The following is a 15,873-nucleotide window of genomic DNA, read 5'->3' as shown; positions in this document are numbered from 1 at the left end:
AGACCCTCTCCGATAGCCAAGTCTAACCGCTAATTAGCGCCCAATTCCACTCCTAATGATCTTCATCGCTAACTAGCTAATTTGCCCCAAGCTCCACATCAAATATCATTAAATAATTTATTAACACAATACTGTGCCCCCCCCCCCCCCCCCCCCATAAAAAAAAGAATGATAAATGATTACTTCCTCTTGAAATAAGGGGAAGTTCTCAAACCAAACCTGCGAAGTGCAGAGCTGGGCTGGTCTGTCAGTCACCAGTATCATCTTTTTAATCCCTAATCTCCTCACATGATACCTCACAACAACCACTGTGGTGAAATGGGGGGATTATGTAAACGCAGAATGTACACCGAGCATTCACAGAGAATGTTAAAAGATCTCTCGTCAAGCTGCTGTTAGCCTGTCGTAAACCAGATGTGCGGAACACACCGGATCCCCCACATTCTTCAGCGTTACTCTCGGGGTTCTGAGCGTTGGTTCTTAACGCGCCACCCTACTGAGTACGACCGTGCTAATCTCCCCGCTGCTCCTCCCAGAGGAGCTACCGCTTATCAACACTATTAAGGAACCAGCAGGTGGGTTGGGCCGATATCAGAGCCATTCAACCTAATTGTGTGTGTGTGTGTGTGTGTACAGTATGTTAACTGTACTTTTGACCCGGGTCTTGGGGATGACCGTGGGTCTACCAGGCTCGGTTAGCGATGCATCGTCTCACATATGAGCAGCACCCAACGCCCCCCTCCCCCCCCCCTCCTCCTCCCTGGCCCTCCCTAGGGAAACCTATTATGCAGAAATGCATCAGTCAGTTACTCGCTTCTTTGATTTGATCATGCAGTAAATTTGCTCCATCTTGTGTCCCACTGAGACGTGAAAGCTAGAAATCAGGAGTGAAGGAATTGAAACAGAGGCTTGTCAAGTCGGGTCTCCGTCAACAAGAGACGACTGTAAATAAACCCTCCCTTTTCCTGCCTTGCTGCATCCGTTTGATTTAATAGAAGCAAAATGACACACTGATGCATTTGGTTGTGTTCTATTTTATTATAACCGGATTCATTTCTCTCAACATCCTCCTTCCGATCCTTCGAAGAGTTCACGGGGGAGCGTTTCCTGTTTGCCACCCCCCCGGAGCAGGTCGCTTCTTCCTGTGTGTGACCATGGGTGCGTTCGTAAATGCCCTCGGAGCGCCCTCGGAGTGCTCTCGGGCGGTTCGTCTGGAACTCAGAGCGCCCCGAGCGTCCCCGGTCGCCTTCTGGGAGAACTCAGAGCGCGCCGGGTGCTCCGACTGAAAAGACCGTTTGTCTGAGCGATCTGACGGTTTGTAAATTAACTGATTTCAGAGCGCTCTATGACGTTGGAACCAGAGCTAGCTCTAGCCTAATAGACAGAATTGTCAACTCGTTACACTCCGTTGAATCAGCAAGCTTTTAATGGGTGGATTCGAATGTCTGGACTCATGCTAAGAACACTGTGATAAGAGGAGATTCTCAGAGTGCATTTACAGTACGAACCCAAACATCTTTATTCGTCATAACGGCTGGAGCATCCACCGATGAAACTCCTCTCTGCTCTGAACCCATCCTGACGTCCTTCCCCCGAGGGCTGCTGGGAGCAGACAGTAGGCAGGGTTCAGGGGACGCGCCCTGAGGCCAACCAAGCGCTCCTGTCCGTCTTCCCCAGGGACGGGCAGCGTTAGCGGTCTGTTCTTCTGCATGTTTTTCATATTGGGTTCTTCATGGTGGAAGTCCTTGCGAACGCAGGGAGAACATGCAAACTCTGCACAGAAAGGCCCGGAGACCTTCTTGCTGTGAGGGGACAGTACTAGGTACTGCGCCACCGTGCCGCACGTGAGCGATTTTGGGGTTCAGTGTCTTGCTCAAGGACACTTCGGAACACTCCGGAAGCTGGGATCAAACCAGGGACCTTACGATCCCCAACCGGCTGCTCTACCTCCAGAGCTACGTGCCGCACCCCATGTGTCTAACTTGTCCTCCTCTCCATGTGTCCAACTTGTCCTCTCTATGTGTCCAACTTGTCCTCCTCTCTATGTGTCCAACTTGTCCTCCTCTCTATGTGTCCAACTTGTCCCTCTCTTCATGTGTCCATCTTGTCCTCTCTATGTGTCCATCTTGTCCTCCTCTTCATGTGTCCAACTTGTCCTCCTCTCCATGTGTCCAACTTGTCCTCCTCTCTATGTGTCCAACTTGTCCACTCCATGTGTCCAACTTGTCCTCCTCTCCATGTGTCCATCTTGTCTTCCTCTCTGTGTCCAACTTGTCCTCCTCTCTATGTGTCCAACTTGTCCTCCTCTTCATGTGTCCATCTTGTCCTCCTCTTCATGTGTCCATCTTGTCCTCCTCTCTATGTGTCCAACTTGTCCTCCTCTCTGTGTCCAACTTGTCCTCCTCATCATGTGTCCATCTTGTCCTCCTCTTCATGTGTCCATCTTGTCATCCTCTTCATGTGTCCATCTTGTCCTCCTCCTCATGTGTCCATCTTGTCCTCCTCTTCATGTGTCCATCTTGTCCTCCTCCTCATGTGTCCATCTTGTCCTCCTCTCCTGGGTCCAGGTTCTCCTGCACCAGCACTCCGTGCACGAGATCTCCTACATCGCCAAGGACACCAGGGACCAGCGCGCCTTCGGCTACGTCTGCGGGAAAGAGGGAAACCACCGCTTCGTCGCCATCAAGACCGGCCAATCGGTGAGTTGCACGCGGACGGCTGATCGCCGGAGTAACAATCGCCATAGTGCCAGGAAATTGAGCAGCAGCTGTTCAGATCAATCAAAGATGAAGAGCATCAGGAAGGATACAGCTGTGGATGTTCTCCCTACCTCCCCCCTTCACCTCCTCCTCCTTCTCTCCCATCCTCCTCTTACTCCTCCTCTCCTTTCTCCTTCTTCTCCTCCTCCTACTCCTCCTCCTTTTCTCCCTTCTCCTCTTCCTCCTCCTCCTCTTTCTCCTCCTCTTCTCCTTCTCCTCTTCCTCCTCCTCCTCTTCCTCCTCCTCACCTCCTCTTCCTCCTCTTCTCTCTCCTCCTCCTCCTCCTCACCTCCTCTTCTTCACCTCCTCTTCCTCCTCTTCTCTCTTCTCCTTCTCCTCTTCCTCCTCCTCCTCTTCCTCCTCCTCACCTCCTCTTCCTCCTCTTCTCCCTTCTCCTTCTCCTCTTCCTCCCCCTCTCCCTTCTCCGACCTCCTCAACTCCTCTTCCTCCCTGGTGTCCCGGCAGGCGGAGCCTCTCATCGTTGACCTCCGTGACCTCTTCACCCTCATCTACGACATCAAGCAGCGCGAGGAGATGGAGAAGAAGGCCCAGAAGGACAAGCAGTGTGAACAGGCTGTTTACCAGGTAGACTCCCTCCCCCTGCTCTACCTGCAGCGGTGTGAACAGGCTGTTTACCAGGTAGACTCCCTCCCCCTGCTTTACCTGCAGCAGTGTGAACAGGCTGTTTACCAGGTAGACTCCCTCCCCCTGCTTTACCTGCAGCAGTGTGAACAGGCTGTTTACCAGGAAGACTCCCTCCCCCTGCTCTACCTGCAGCAGTGTGAACAGGCTGTTTACCAGGTAGACTCCCTCCCCCTGCTCTACCTGCAGCAGTGTGAACAGGCTGTTTACCAGGTAGACTCCCTCCCTCTGCTCTACCTGCAGCAGCGTGAACAGGCTGTTTACCAGGTAGACTCCCTCCCTCTGCTCTACCTGCAGCAGCGTGAACAGGCTGTTTACCAGGTAAACCCCCTCCCCCTGCTCTACCTGCAGCGGTGTATACAGGCTGTTTACCAGGTAAACCCCCTCCCCCTGCTCTACCTGCAGCAGTGTGAACAGGCTGTTTACCAGGTAAACCCCCTCCCCCTGCTCTACCTGCAGCAGTGTGAACAGGCTGTTTACCAGGTAGACTCCCTCCCCCTGCTCTACCTGCAGCAGCGTGAACAGGCTGTTTACCAGGTAAACCCCCTCCCCCTGCTCTACCTGCAGCTGCTGAACACATCTCTCTCTAGCCTCCCCCTCCACTCCCCCAACGCCAGACCACAGCACTTGAAGAGCAAGCTCAACGAAGCTTGTTCATTCACTTGACACGAATCCCCACACTCTCAGCTCCTCTCGTATAAACGGTTTGTTCACACAGTTGGCGGCGTGGTTCGCCTTTCCTCAGGTCTTTCCAGCACATTAACAGCACATCAGGGTATTGTGAGTGATTTATTCATTGCTAGCGTTGAAAAGGGTGTTTTATAAGCGTGCATCACTTCAATGTACCATAACAAATGAAGGAAGTGAAGTACACCTGGGTTGTGTTCACAAGGGTGTGTGTTGTTGTGTGCGTTGACCAATAACAGAGGTAATTCAGTCATGCCTATGGTATACTGTATGAACTAGGGCCTCATTGTCAACTTACAGTACCCTCAATGTTGCCGATTGATGGAGATCATTTTCGGCTGATTCCAGGCTGTCCCTTGTTTCGGGCGTTAGCGGCACGCTAATGCTAGCACAATAGAACCAGATTAACTAGCATTCAAAGGGAACTCACTTAAACACTCCACAGTGCACCCATATCAAATGAAATATGAGGACAGTCTGTCGGGGGCTCGTTTCAGTTTTTGTAGCATAATTTGAAGTCTAACTATCATTGAACCCATTTGTTTGTTCAGACCTATATGGCTTTCAAATAGGGAGGCGGAACGATATGTAATTAGCCAGCACTATTGTCTCGAACAACAACAATGAACAAAAGAGTGGACTATTCTCTTACTATCAACACAACAAGTTGCAATGGCCATGTTTGAAAGGGATATGTCTAACTTTGATGAGGAGTTTAGTTTATCTGGCGATCCTTACTGGTTTGAAGCGTTTATAAAGTAGTTTTCTTTGAATGCTAGCCATTTCGGTTTGATTGCGCTGGCATTAGCATGCTGCTAACGCCCCGAACGAGGGACAGCATGGAATCGCCTGAAAATGCTGTCCCTTCCCGCCGTTCCCAGCTGAATTCTCCATCAATCAACAACATTAAGGGTCGAATATGAGGTCCTAATTCTGGACTATCCCTTTAAACGTGCTTTCTCTCCAACCGTTATGCAGACCATTCTGGAGGATGAGGTGGATGACCCTGTCTACCAGGTACTTCAATCACACACACACACACACACACACACACACACACACACACACACACACACACACACAGAACGGCGGCTTGTGTGTGCAGATGGCAGTGGCTTCTTTCCAAGCTAGTGCACACAGGGCCATGGTTATTTTAGCAGTAAAACCAAACATTTAATCCTTACTGTAAATATCTCCACTGATCCGCTTGAATTAACGGTATTAATAACTCATGATATTCCACCATTTCAGTAATACACTCTCTCTAGACCATCTCTGTAGACAGTTCTGTTCAACCATTCTACCTCCCATTGCCAATGCAGTGTCGTACAGCCATATTTTAAGTTATGTGTGGATGTTTGATTCGACCTCAACGACATGCCCCCGGACGGACGGCGGACGGGTAGTCCGACCCTTTTGCCCTCCTTGCTTGTGGCTGAAGGCTGATTCTCGACTACTCTTCTGCTCACACTGAATACAGACAACACTAACCCTTACTCTGAATCCGGCGTTCAGTGGGACACGCCCAACCTTTCAATGACATCACTATTCTTTGCCCCATTATATCTTTGATTGCCGTGTTTTGCACAAAACATTCCATTTGTAGTTTTTAATTATTTTGATTGTTTTGATTTCAAGAGCCCGATGACTATGAGCCGAGAGCCTAACTTGAGATCCATAAATGTGACACTGGCCACAGTGGCGTCAACGCCGGTCCAGATATGAATGGCGTTTATGTGAATGTCACGCATTCAGAGTTATGCTTGTGAATCTCAGGTTAAGTTCTGACTCTGTGTGTCTGGAGGTTAAGTTCTGACTCTGTGTGTCTGGATTGTGGAGAGTTGGAGCGTGATCCTCTACAGTGCTGTCAACTGCCTGATCAATTACTTGTGCTCTTTCCTCCTCCCCTTTCTCTCTCTCTCTCTCTCTCTCTCTCTTTCTCTCTCTCCATTCCTCTCTCCCTGTCACTACATTTCTTTCTCATCTCTCTCTTTTTTGCTCTCCCTCTCTATCTCTCTCTGTCTCCATCTCCATTCCATCTCCATCCCTCTCTTTCTCCTGCCCCCTCTCTCTCCCTCTCTCCCTCTCTCTCTATTCAATCTCCATCCCTTTCTCTCTCTCTCTATCTTTCTCCTACCTCCTCTTTCCCCTCCCCACTGTGTCTCTTTCTCTATTCCATCTCTCTTCCTCTCTTCTCCCCTCTCCCTCTGTCTCTGTTCCATCTCTCTCTCCCTCTCTCTCTCTCTCTCTCTCTCTCTCTCTCTCCCCTCCTCTGTACCTCGCCCCCCCTACCTCTGTTGTAGTACATTGTGTTTGAGGCTGGACACGAGCCCCTCCGAGGCCCCCAATCAGAGGAGAGCGTATATCAGGTACAATACCAAGCCCTGCCCCTTCCCCCTCCCACGTCCCTCTAGCGGAGTAGATCTCAACGTTGTCGGACGGGCCTGCTGGTTAAAACACTTCCTCTCGGATGAAAGAGCGGGCTCTCTAAACATCATGAAAGTGTCAGTCTCGCTACAGATCTGAATTAAAAGGCTTATATGTGAATCAGGGTGTCTAATCCGACCACATGTTCTAGACACGGAGCGCCGTCACGGCCGGTTACGGCGGCGGAGCGGTTTCCCCGGCGCGGTCTGCGAGCGGAGACCCACAGCGTTGACCTTTAGGATCGTTCACGGGAACAACACAGCCCATCAGGGACCAGTTGTGGTTTTTAAATCTGGCTCCCCTCCTCCTCCTCTCTCTCTCTCTCTCTCTCTCTCTCTCCCTCTCTCCTCTCTGAAGATGAAAGATGAAGAGAGATTAATCACTTACCATGCCATTTGATCTCCGAATGAAACCAGATCAATAGACTGGGGAAGAAAACGCAGCCAGATGCCAAGTCAACCGGCTGAGACCGAGAGAGAGAGAGAGAGAGAGAGAGAGAGAGAGAGAGAGAGAGATGTCGTTGGCTGTCGTTAATGGATTAATAAGAGTAAAGCTTACAAACGAAGATGAGAACGCAGATGTTCTGGGTTTGTCAGCGTCCATAGCTGAAAACCTCTCGTTGAACACGCGACACAGACGGAGAATAGCGTGCGCGATCTCCCGCCACTGTTTACAATCAATATCCATTTAAGTAGAATCGACTCGATACAGTATAACTGTAGAATTTGCATAGCTTTCCTGTAGAGGAACGCAAAATCTCCCAGGCCCACTCTACAGAGATGGAGTAGCTCTGGATCCAGCAGAAAGCATATTTGACTCTTGCCAAGTTCTTGTTTTTGAATACCTAGCCTCCCAGATAGCAAGCGGATGTGTAATAATTCTGGGCCATATATGGGTCGGAACTAAGCCACAAGGGCCAGATCTGGCCTGTATATGGCCCAGATCCGCTTGCTATCTGGGCTTTGGTGAAATGGTGTCACTCACGTGTTCTTCGTTTGGACGGCTGATGCAGGTGCCTACCAGTCAGCAGAAGGAAGGGATCTATGACGTCCCCAAACGTCACTTCCCCATGACTGTAGGTGTTTTTTTTCTTTGTTTCTTTTATTCTTTGTTTTCCATCGTCCTCCTACCCACAAACCTCTCTGTCCCTCTCGGCGAAAAAACCTTGCCTGACCTCGCCTCCTCTACCGGTGTTACGACCCCCGCGGTCTGGACCGGCCGCACTCCCTCTCACGCAGACGTGAGTCATGCTCCGGACGCGTCAGGGCAGATCTGGAGCGCTGACCATCGCCGGCAGGCTAGCGGTCGTTCTGCAGAGTCCTCAGATGCACTGCCTGGGTTAGGAGGCGCTAACACTTTGTGCGATCCTGCAGAAAATGGGAAATGATGACATGTTGAGATCAGTCATCAATCAATCAATCAATCAATCAAAGCTTTATTTGTATAGCGCATTTCATACCCAGAGGCAACACAATGCGCTTTACAGAGAACAAGGGAGGAGGGCATACGACCCACCCCTACATATTCCAGAGGGAATAGTCATGCATAATCGGGTCAACCGCAATCAGATTTGTCACGGATCCACATCCAAATCCACCGAATCTGAACACCATGTGGATGAAACCAAGTCTAATTCATTGGAGGAAGTCAGCAATGTTTCTCTTAGTTGGGTCTAAATCAGGATCTCAGAGTAGAACAGTCTGTTCCTTGGAGGTGACTACGAGAGGTTTGTTGGCGGGGTCGGTGTGTGTTTGGTTGAGCTGCATGTTAAGTGGTAGACTTAAACACCATCCCTAAATGGCAAATATATTTTCGACTGTTCACACAACTAGGTGGATGGATTCTTGAGCAAACCGAAAATATATTTCTCCATCATTTACCTCCATCATGGCAGATTTTATTTTATTTTTTTAGATATTTTTTCAGGCATTTCTGCTGTATTTGGACAGGACAGTGTAAGGACAGACAGGAAAGATGGGAGAGAGAGAGAGAGAGAAAGAGAGAGAGAGAGAGGGAGAGAGAGAGAGAGGGGAAGACATGCAGCAAAGGGGATGGGCTGGATTCGAACCCATGCCTCTGCGGTAAGGACTAGCCTTTACATGGTACGCGCCCCACCCCATTGAGCTACAGGGGCGCCACCATCATGGCAGATTTGAAGAGCTATCCACCATGGCTAGCATTTTGCAAACCATCAACCAAACATTTACTGTATTCTAGCCTATTTTCTCAATATATTAAAAACTAAGTTTTGAAACAACTTTTGAGATAAAAAAAAAAACAGCCTAGAAGAGAGTTTTTTTTTTTTTTCTTTGCTGCTTTGTTCGCCGGTAGTTCAGCGTGTCGCGCTGATATCGGCTCCCCCGCTATCTCACCCAAACAACCCCGGCTGCCAGCTGTAGTTCCGCCTCCACATCCCTAAGTGTTACTGCTTGTCTGTTCATTCAGTCGGAGCGCCGCGACCCGGGCCCAGAGCTCCCCAGACGCGTGCGTCAGCGCCCGCAGGGGGCGCCGCTAGAACCCGTCTCCTCTCCTCACCTCCCAACTCCCAACCCTGCCCCCGAATCAACAACAACAACAACAACAACATGTCCCTCCCCCGCACCACCAAAACAAGACAAGACGATATTATCCCGTCCCAGCAACTCCGATTGCTGCGCCCTCCTCCATGTCCCTCCTCCTCCTCCGTGTCTGTGCGTGCGTGTGTTTTATTCATCCAGAGCATGCACATCCTGTCCTGTGTGTTTTTCTGTTGATGGTGAATCATCGTCCGCTGGTGCATGGCCCCCCCGCCTCCAGAGACCACCGCATACATTTCATGCCACCGACCCATTCCATAGCGAGCGGGAACCAATGTTCCCTCCTCCCTAGTGTTCCGGGGGGAAGCAACAGAGGGACGGACCGCCGGCAGGCCTTGCGGCGTGGGGGTCAGGTGTCTCCATCGTCGTGGCTGGGTGGTCTGGGGTAGCGTTTTTTTTCCATATATTCACTGAGAAGAGAAGACAGATAATAGTAAATATATATTCTACTGGGAGCCATCAGCATAATAATGGTCTGAGTGTTTCAGGGGCTTGTGTGAGTGGCAGACGTAACAGTATCTAATCAGACTGGGATTTACTGGAATGAATGGGCTTTTACTCACCCAATTACTGGGCTCTGTGAGAGACTCATTCAAGATCCATTTTCTGATAATGATTAGAGGAGAGGGTAATCGTTAATGGACGCCTTTCTGTGTCCCTCCCTCAGTTGATAGACGGACTCGCTCCCCCAGTCCACCCAGCCCACAGACCGGGAGATTAATCCGATCTGTCCTGATGACTTAGTACTGTATATACAGTATCTGACGTTGTTTTTTGTCATGAAATATCACTCTCTCTCCCCTCCCCCCCTCCCTCTCTTCTAATAGAATATCAACCACTTTGATCTTTTTGGAGACATGTCCACCCCCCCCTCGGTAAGAATCCTTTCACAAAACACCACCAACGAATTTAAACTGTTTCTGCCGTGGCAGTAATGGCCATTTTATTGCATTATGGGATTCTATGCTCTGAAAGAAGTCGGCTTTACGCTGTACAATGTGTACAGATCCACGATACATTATAGTCTCTGACAATCACAAACACAAACTGTACATTCAGGATACATACTATATGTGTAATGCTGTCATTGTTCTACTGCTGAAATGCCATTAAAGTATCTATCTATACTACGATCGATCAATATCTATCTATCTATCTATCTATCTATCTATCTATCTATCTATCTATCTATCTATCTATCTATCTATCTATCTATCTATCTATCTGTCTATCTATCTATCTATCTATCTATCTATCTATCTATCTGTCTGTCTATCTATCTATCTATCTATCTATCTATCTACTGTATCTGGGTCAATGACGTATATGTCATTCAATGTCACGTGTTTTTCCAAACGTGGTATTCAAAATAAAATAATGTAATTTTTTCTGGGTGGATATATCTCTGCCAGTCTACGCATGGAAATATAAACTTGTGATTAGGAAAAAAGTAAAATTTTTTGAAGGGTTGTGTACTGAACGGCATGGGACCCCTTTATGTCATCGACCCGTCTCTCTATACCGTATCCTGGGAGACGTTGTGACTCTGTGGCCTGTGTGTTCGTCTGGCTGGTTCCCCACAGATGCCCCCGTCCCCTGCCAACACCCTGGACCCTGGCAGGAGCCACCGCCAGCACCCCCCGCCCGAGATGTACGCCCCCTTCAGCCCCACCTCGGTGCCCTCGGGTAAGCCCCGCCTCCGAACAACCCCCCCCCCACCCCCCCCAACCCCACCCCACCCGACGCCTACACTATCGCCAGCTCCATGGAGAGTGTAGTCTAGTATCTCTCCATGGAGAGTAGTCTAGTATCTCTGGAGGGAGAGTGTAGTCTAGTATCTCTGGAGGGAGAGTGTAGTCTAGTATCTCTCATGGAGAGTGTAGTGTAGTATCTCTCATGGAGAGTGTAGTCTAGTATCTCTCATGGAGAGTGTAGTGTAGTATCTCTGGAGGGAGAGTGTAGTGTAGTATCTCTGGAGGGAGAGTGTAGTGTGGTATCTCTGGAGGGAGAGTGTAGTGTAGTATCTCTGGAGGGAGAGTGCAGTGTAGTATCTCTGGAGGGAGAGTGTAGTGTAGTATCTCTGGAGGGAGAGTGTAGTGTAGTATCTCTGGAGGGAGAGTGTAGTCTAGTATCTCTGGAGGGAGAGTGTAGTCTAGTATCTCTGGAGGGAGAGTGTAGTCTAGTATCTCTCATGGAGAGTGTAGTCTAGTATCTCTGGAGGGAGAGTGTAGTGTAGTATCTCTGGAGGGAGAGTGTAGTGTGGTATCTCTGGAGGGAGAGTGTAGTGTAGTATCTCTGGAGGGAGAGTGTAGTGTAGTATCTCTGGAGGGAGAGTGTAGTCTAGTATCTCTCATGGAGAGTGTAGTGTAGTATCTCTGGAGGGAGAGTGTAGTGTAGTATCTCTGGAGGGAGAGTGTAGTGTAGTATCTCTGGAGGGAGAGTGTAGTGTAGTATCTCTGGAGGGAGAGTGTAGTGTAGTATCTCTGGAGGGAGAGTGTAGTGTAGTATCTCTGGAGGGAGAGTGTAGTGTAGTATCTCTGGAGGGAGAGTGTAGTGTAGTATCTCTGGAGGGAGAGTGTAGTCTAGTATCTCTCATGGAGAGTGTAGTGTAGTATCTCTGGAGGGAGAGTGTAGTCTAGTATCTCTGGAGGGAGAGTGTAGTGTAGTATCTCTCATGGAGAGTGTAGTCTAGTATCTCTCATGGAGAGTGTGGTGTCATTAAATGTAAAGGTTAACAATTCCCCCTCTGGGTTGAATAAATGAATTTGCTTATTACTGCCCAATCAGTGGCGACAAAATATGCTGGTCCAAATCAGATTCAATCCAACAACAACAACAACAACAACCTAGCAACCGCTCCGCCCAAGACGAATGTGGTTGGTTTAAAAGAAATAGCGTCCCCCCCCCCCCCCCCCCCCCACATATCCCCGAATGGTAGAGTCCAGCCAGACCTTCTCCAGCGCTGGCTCAGTGTGGTGTGGAGAGGGGGGTCTGGCTAAGCAAGACTAATCTATTAGTAATGAGATAACCTTATTTCCCCCCCTATCCTCCAGGTTATATGACCATGGGGGCGGTCCACGCTGCCCAGTGGGCCCAGCAGCCCTTCGCGGGCCAGGGTCAGACGCTGGCCTTCGGGGTGCCGGGGCCCCTCCAGGTGGCCCAGGTTCTGCCCGGGGGCCAGCCGGTCATCTGGGGCCAGGCCAACATCTTCCCCGCCACCCAGCAGCAGTGGGCCGCCATGGCCGCCTACATGCCCGGCGGCGGCGGCCACGCCCACGCCGCCGCCATGCTCCAGGGCCTGGTGCCCATCACCGCCGTGTGCCCCCCGTCCTGCGACCTCTCCTCCGCCCCCGCCTCGGCCATCGGCAGCCCCCAGCACGCCGCCGCCGACCCCAGCTGCCTCCTCCAGCGCCAGCTCAGCCTGACCAGGGAGGCGTTGACCGTCGGGGACGCCGACCCCTACGAGGGCCCCCCCTCCTCCGCGCCGGGAGGGGCTGCTCCTGGAGGAGGAGGAGGAGGAGGAGGAGGAGTGGCGAGCAGGTGTGGCACGCCGGGCCCGCTGAGCGCGCCAGACGCCCTGGCCTGTAGCCAGCTGCTGTCCCCGCCGCCGCCCGGCGCCGCTCAGGAGGAGGACGGCAGCGACCTCGACCTCTCCAGGATGACCCTGAGCCCCGGCACGTCCTCTACGCCGTCCCTGGACTCCCGTAAGCCCCGCCTCCTCTAGCTGCTCCAGTCTGTGTTTTTAATTTATTTAAAGCTGCAGGAGATCACAAGGCGCTTTGGCGGCCCCTCTGGCCGTGATAAGAACTGCAGTACACTAGCAGTAAGATAAAATAAGATAAGATAAACTGTTTACTGTTTACTACTAGCCAGTACACTGAAATTCGAATTAATTCACAGGGTCTCATGCGGTCTCATGTCACGAAAATGATTTTTTGGGGGTCTTGCTAAGGCCAATTCATAAACTATTAGGAGAAAACCCTGAATATTTTTGCTGTAAAAAAGTGACCTCATGCAGCTTTAACTCAGAAACAGGGCCGAGCACACCTGTTAGAGACGTTGTAATGGCGTTAGCGTATCTCCTGTCAGATGTACCTGACCTACATGACCTCTCCCTGACCTCTCCCTGACCTCTCTGGCCGTCCGCAGCGTCCACCTCCACCCCCCAGCAGAGCTTCTCCTCAGACGCCCCCCTCCTCCAGGCCTGCGACACCCCCCCCTCCCTGGACCACCCCTCCCCCGGAGACACGGAGACGCGGTCCAGCCCTGCAGGTCCCAGGGATGAAGAGCTGGTGAGCCCCCCCCCCCTCCCCTGTGTGTGTGTGTGTGTGTGTGTGTGTGTGTGTGTGTGTGTGTGTGTGTGTGTGTGTGTGTGTGTGAATGAATGAACATTTATTTTTGTGTCATGTCCGAGGACCCATCCCTTACGGGATTATAAGATACCATATGTGTGTGTGTGTGTGTGTGTGTGTGTGTGTGTAGCCTAGACCTGATGTAGCCATTATTAAAATGGAGATAAGATCCAACCATAGCAAACTACAGCACGCCGTATCTATGGTACTACTAGCTCATGATGTCATGATGTTCTTTAGAGGGATGAAAGACGGATGACCTCATAGAGGAAGTCGTCTATCTGGGGAGTATCTGACGGATTCTCTGCTTCTGCTCCCTCCTCCCTCCCTCCTCCCTCCTTCCCTCCTCCCTCCTCCCTCCTCCTCCCTCCTCCAGGGCTGCTGTCCCGGGGCCCTGCCCCCCCACCCCCCCGCCGGCCAGACTGACCCCACCCAGGGCGCGGTCGGACAGCAGCGCGACAGCTAGAGACCAGCAGGGGGGCTCGGGTGGGTCCCTTCCTCCTTCCTGTCTTCCCTTATCTTATCTCTCTCTTTATCTCTCTCTCTCCTCCCTCACTACCTCTCTCTCTCTCTCTCGCCCTCTCTCTCCCTCCCTCCCTCCCTCTCTCTCTCTCTTTATATCTCTCTCTCTCTCTCTCCCTCTCACTCTCTCCTCCCTCACTACCTCTTTCTCTCTCTCTCTTTATCTCTCGCACTCTCTCTCGCCCTCCCTCTCTCTCTCTCTCCTCTCTCTCTCTTTATATCTCTCTCTCTCTCTCCCTCTCTCCCTCTCTCTCCCTCTCTCCCTCTCTCTCTCGCCCTCTCTCTCTCTCTCTCTCCTCTCTCTCTCTTTATATCTCTCTCCCTCTCTCTCTCTCTCTCCTCCCTCACTACCTCTTTCTCTCTCTCTCTCTTTATCTCTTGCACTCTCTCTCGCCCTCCCTCTCTCTCTCTCTCTCCTCTCTCTCTCTCTTTATATCTCGCTCTCTCTCCCTCTCTCTCTCTCTCTCTCTCTCCTCCCTCACTACCTCGCGCGACACTGCCATTACTCTCAGACATCTTCTGGTAACATTTCTCTTTTATCGAGTGGTCTAATAATGTCTGGCGCACTGTTCTGCTCTCTCTCTCTCTCTCTCTCTCTCCTCCCTCACTACCTCTCTCTCTCTCTCTCTCTCTCTCTCTCGCCCTCTCTCTCTCTCTCCCTCCCTCTCCCTCTCTCTCTTTTTATATCTCGCTCTCTCTCGCTCTCTCTCTCCTCCCTCACTACCTCTCTCTCTCTCTCTTGCCCTCCCTCTCTCTCTCTATATATCTCTCTCTCTCCCTCTCTCTCTCTCTCTCCTCCCTCACTACCTCTTTCTCTCTCTCTCTCTTTATCTCTCGCACTCTCTCTCGCCCTCTCTCTCTCTCTCTCTCTCTCCTCTCTCTCTTTATATCTCTCTCTCTCTCCCTCTCTCTCTCTCTCTCTCTCTCCTCCCTCACTACCTCGCGCGACACTGCCATTACTCTCAGACATCTTCTGGTAACATTTCTCTTTTATCGAGTGGTCTAATAATGTCTGGCACACTGTTCTGCTCTCTCTCTCTCTCTCTCTCCCTCTCTCTCCCTCTCTCTCTCTCTCTCTCTCTCACGCGCTCTCTCTCTCTCTTTCTATCTGTTCTGTGCTCCCTCACCCGAGCAGCTTCTTCATGTGTCTGAGTCCCTGTGCCCTTGTATTTAAATGGTCCTCTGCCAACTGGAGGGGAGCCTTGATTTAGCTGAGGGGTTCGTGGCTCTGTGCTGTACGGAATGGAACAACACTGCCACCTGCTGGCCACTGGTCATGAATGCACCCTGCTAAGTAGGCTGGGTCTAATGATGTGGTTTCTCTTCGCAGGTCTGGGAGGAGGAGGACAGGAGGACATCTTGAGAGGGTGCGGATGAGGGGGTCTGGGGCGTTCCTCCCAGCGGGACCACGCGGGACTGCTGCGTGTTTTTTGGACCCCGTGGGGGAACACTGGCAAAACCAGGCGCCACCAGAGACACGCCTCCTCGCCCCCTGAGACCGGAACACAGACTGCTCTGAAGGACCACCTCCGTTTTCCCTCCTATCCCACAAGGCCTTTCACCCAGGAAGTGACCTCTGACCCCTTTGGGACTCCTATGGAGCAGTGGGAGGAGCTACTCAAGGACAAATACCTGAGCATGGCTGAGAGGAGGAAGCAAATACTTTTTTTTACAGATTATCCAGAGGGTTCTGTGGGTGGGGCTTAACTGCCACAAGCCATACGGCGCCTCATCACGGATCCGCCAACCGCTTTCACCATTTGCATGAGCAGACTTCTTCCGTGGATCCAGATCGCCGTTCTGTTCCCTAGCAGCTCACTTGCCCGTGCTACGAGATCCAAACCAGAGTTTTTATTTTATCGTAAACTGTGACTTTTGGAGATCACACGGAGTCAATAAGCGGTAACA

General features: G+C 51.1%; 1 protein-coding gene across 1 annotated transcript in view; it reads left to right on the top strand.

The window, feature by feature from the left end:
* The window catches only part of dab1b (DAB adaptor protein 1b), a gene marked incomplete at both ends in the record, with an annotated part of 33,134 nt that extends 19,225 nt beyond the window's left edge, over positions 1-13,909 (top strand). The window contains 10 exons of the mRNA XM_084447162.1: positions 2,568-2,699; positions 3,225-3,344; positions 5,067-5,105; positions 6,392-6,457; positions 7,528-7,590; positions 9,919-9,966; positions 10,675-10,777; positions 12,145-12,795; positions 13,241-13,383; positions 13,820-13,909. Coding sequence (XP_084303288.1) covers positions 2,568-2,699; positions 3,225-3,344; positions 5,067-5,105; positions 6,392-6,457; positions 7,528-7,590; positions 9,919-9,966; positions 10,675-10,777; positions 12,145-12,795; positions 13,241-13,383; positions 13,820-13,909 — 1,455 coding nt within the window. The remainder of the gene's footprint in view (positions 1-2,567; positions 2,700-3,224; positions 3,345-5,066; positions 5,106-6,391; positions 6,458-7,527; positions 7,591-9,918; positions 9,967-10,674; positions 10,778-12,144; positions 12,796-13,240; positions 13,384-13,819) is intronic.
* Between the last annotated feature and the right edge of the window lie 1,964 nt (positions 13,910-15,873).

The sequence above is a fragment of the Borostomias antarcticus genome (genome assembly GCF_949987555.1).
Source record: "Borostomias antarcticus genome assembly, chromosome: 12".
In the NCBI taxonomy this organism is placed as follows: Eukaryota; Metazoa; Chordata; class Actinopteri; order Stomiiformes; family Stomiidae; genus Borostomias; species Borostomias antarcticus.
The sequence above is the reverse complement of the archived record's forward strand: the minus strand, read 5'-3'. Positions and strand labels throughout refer to the sequence as shown.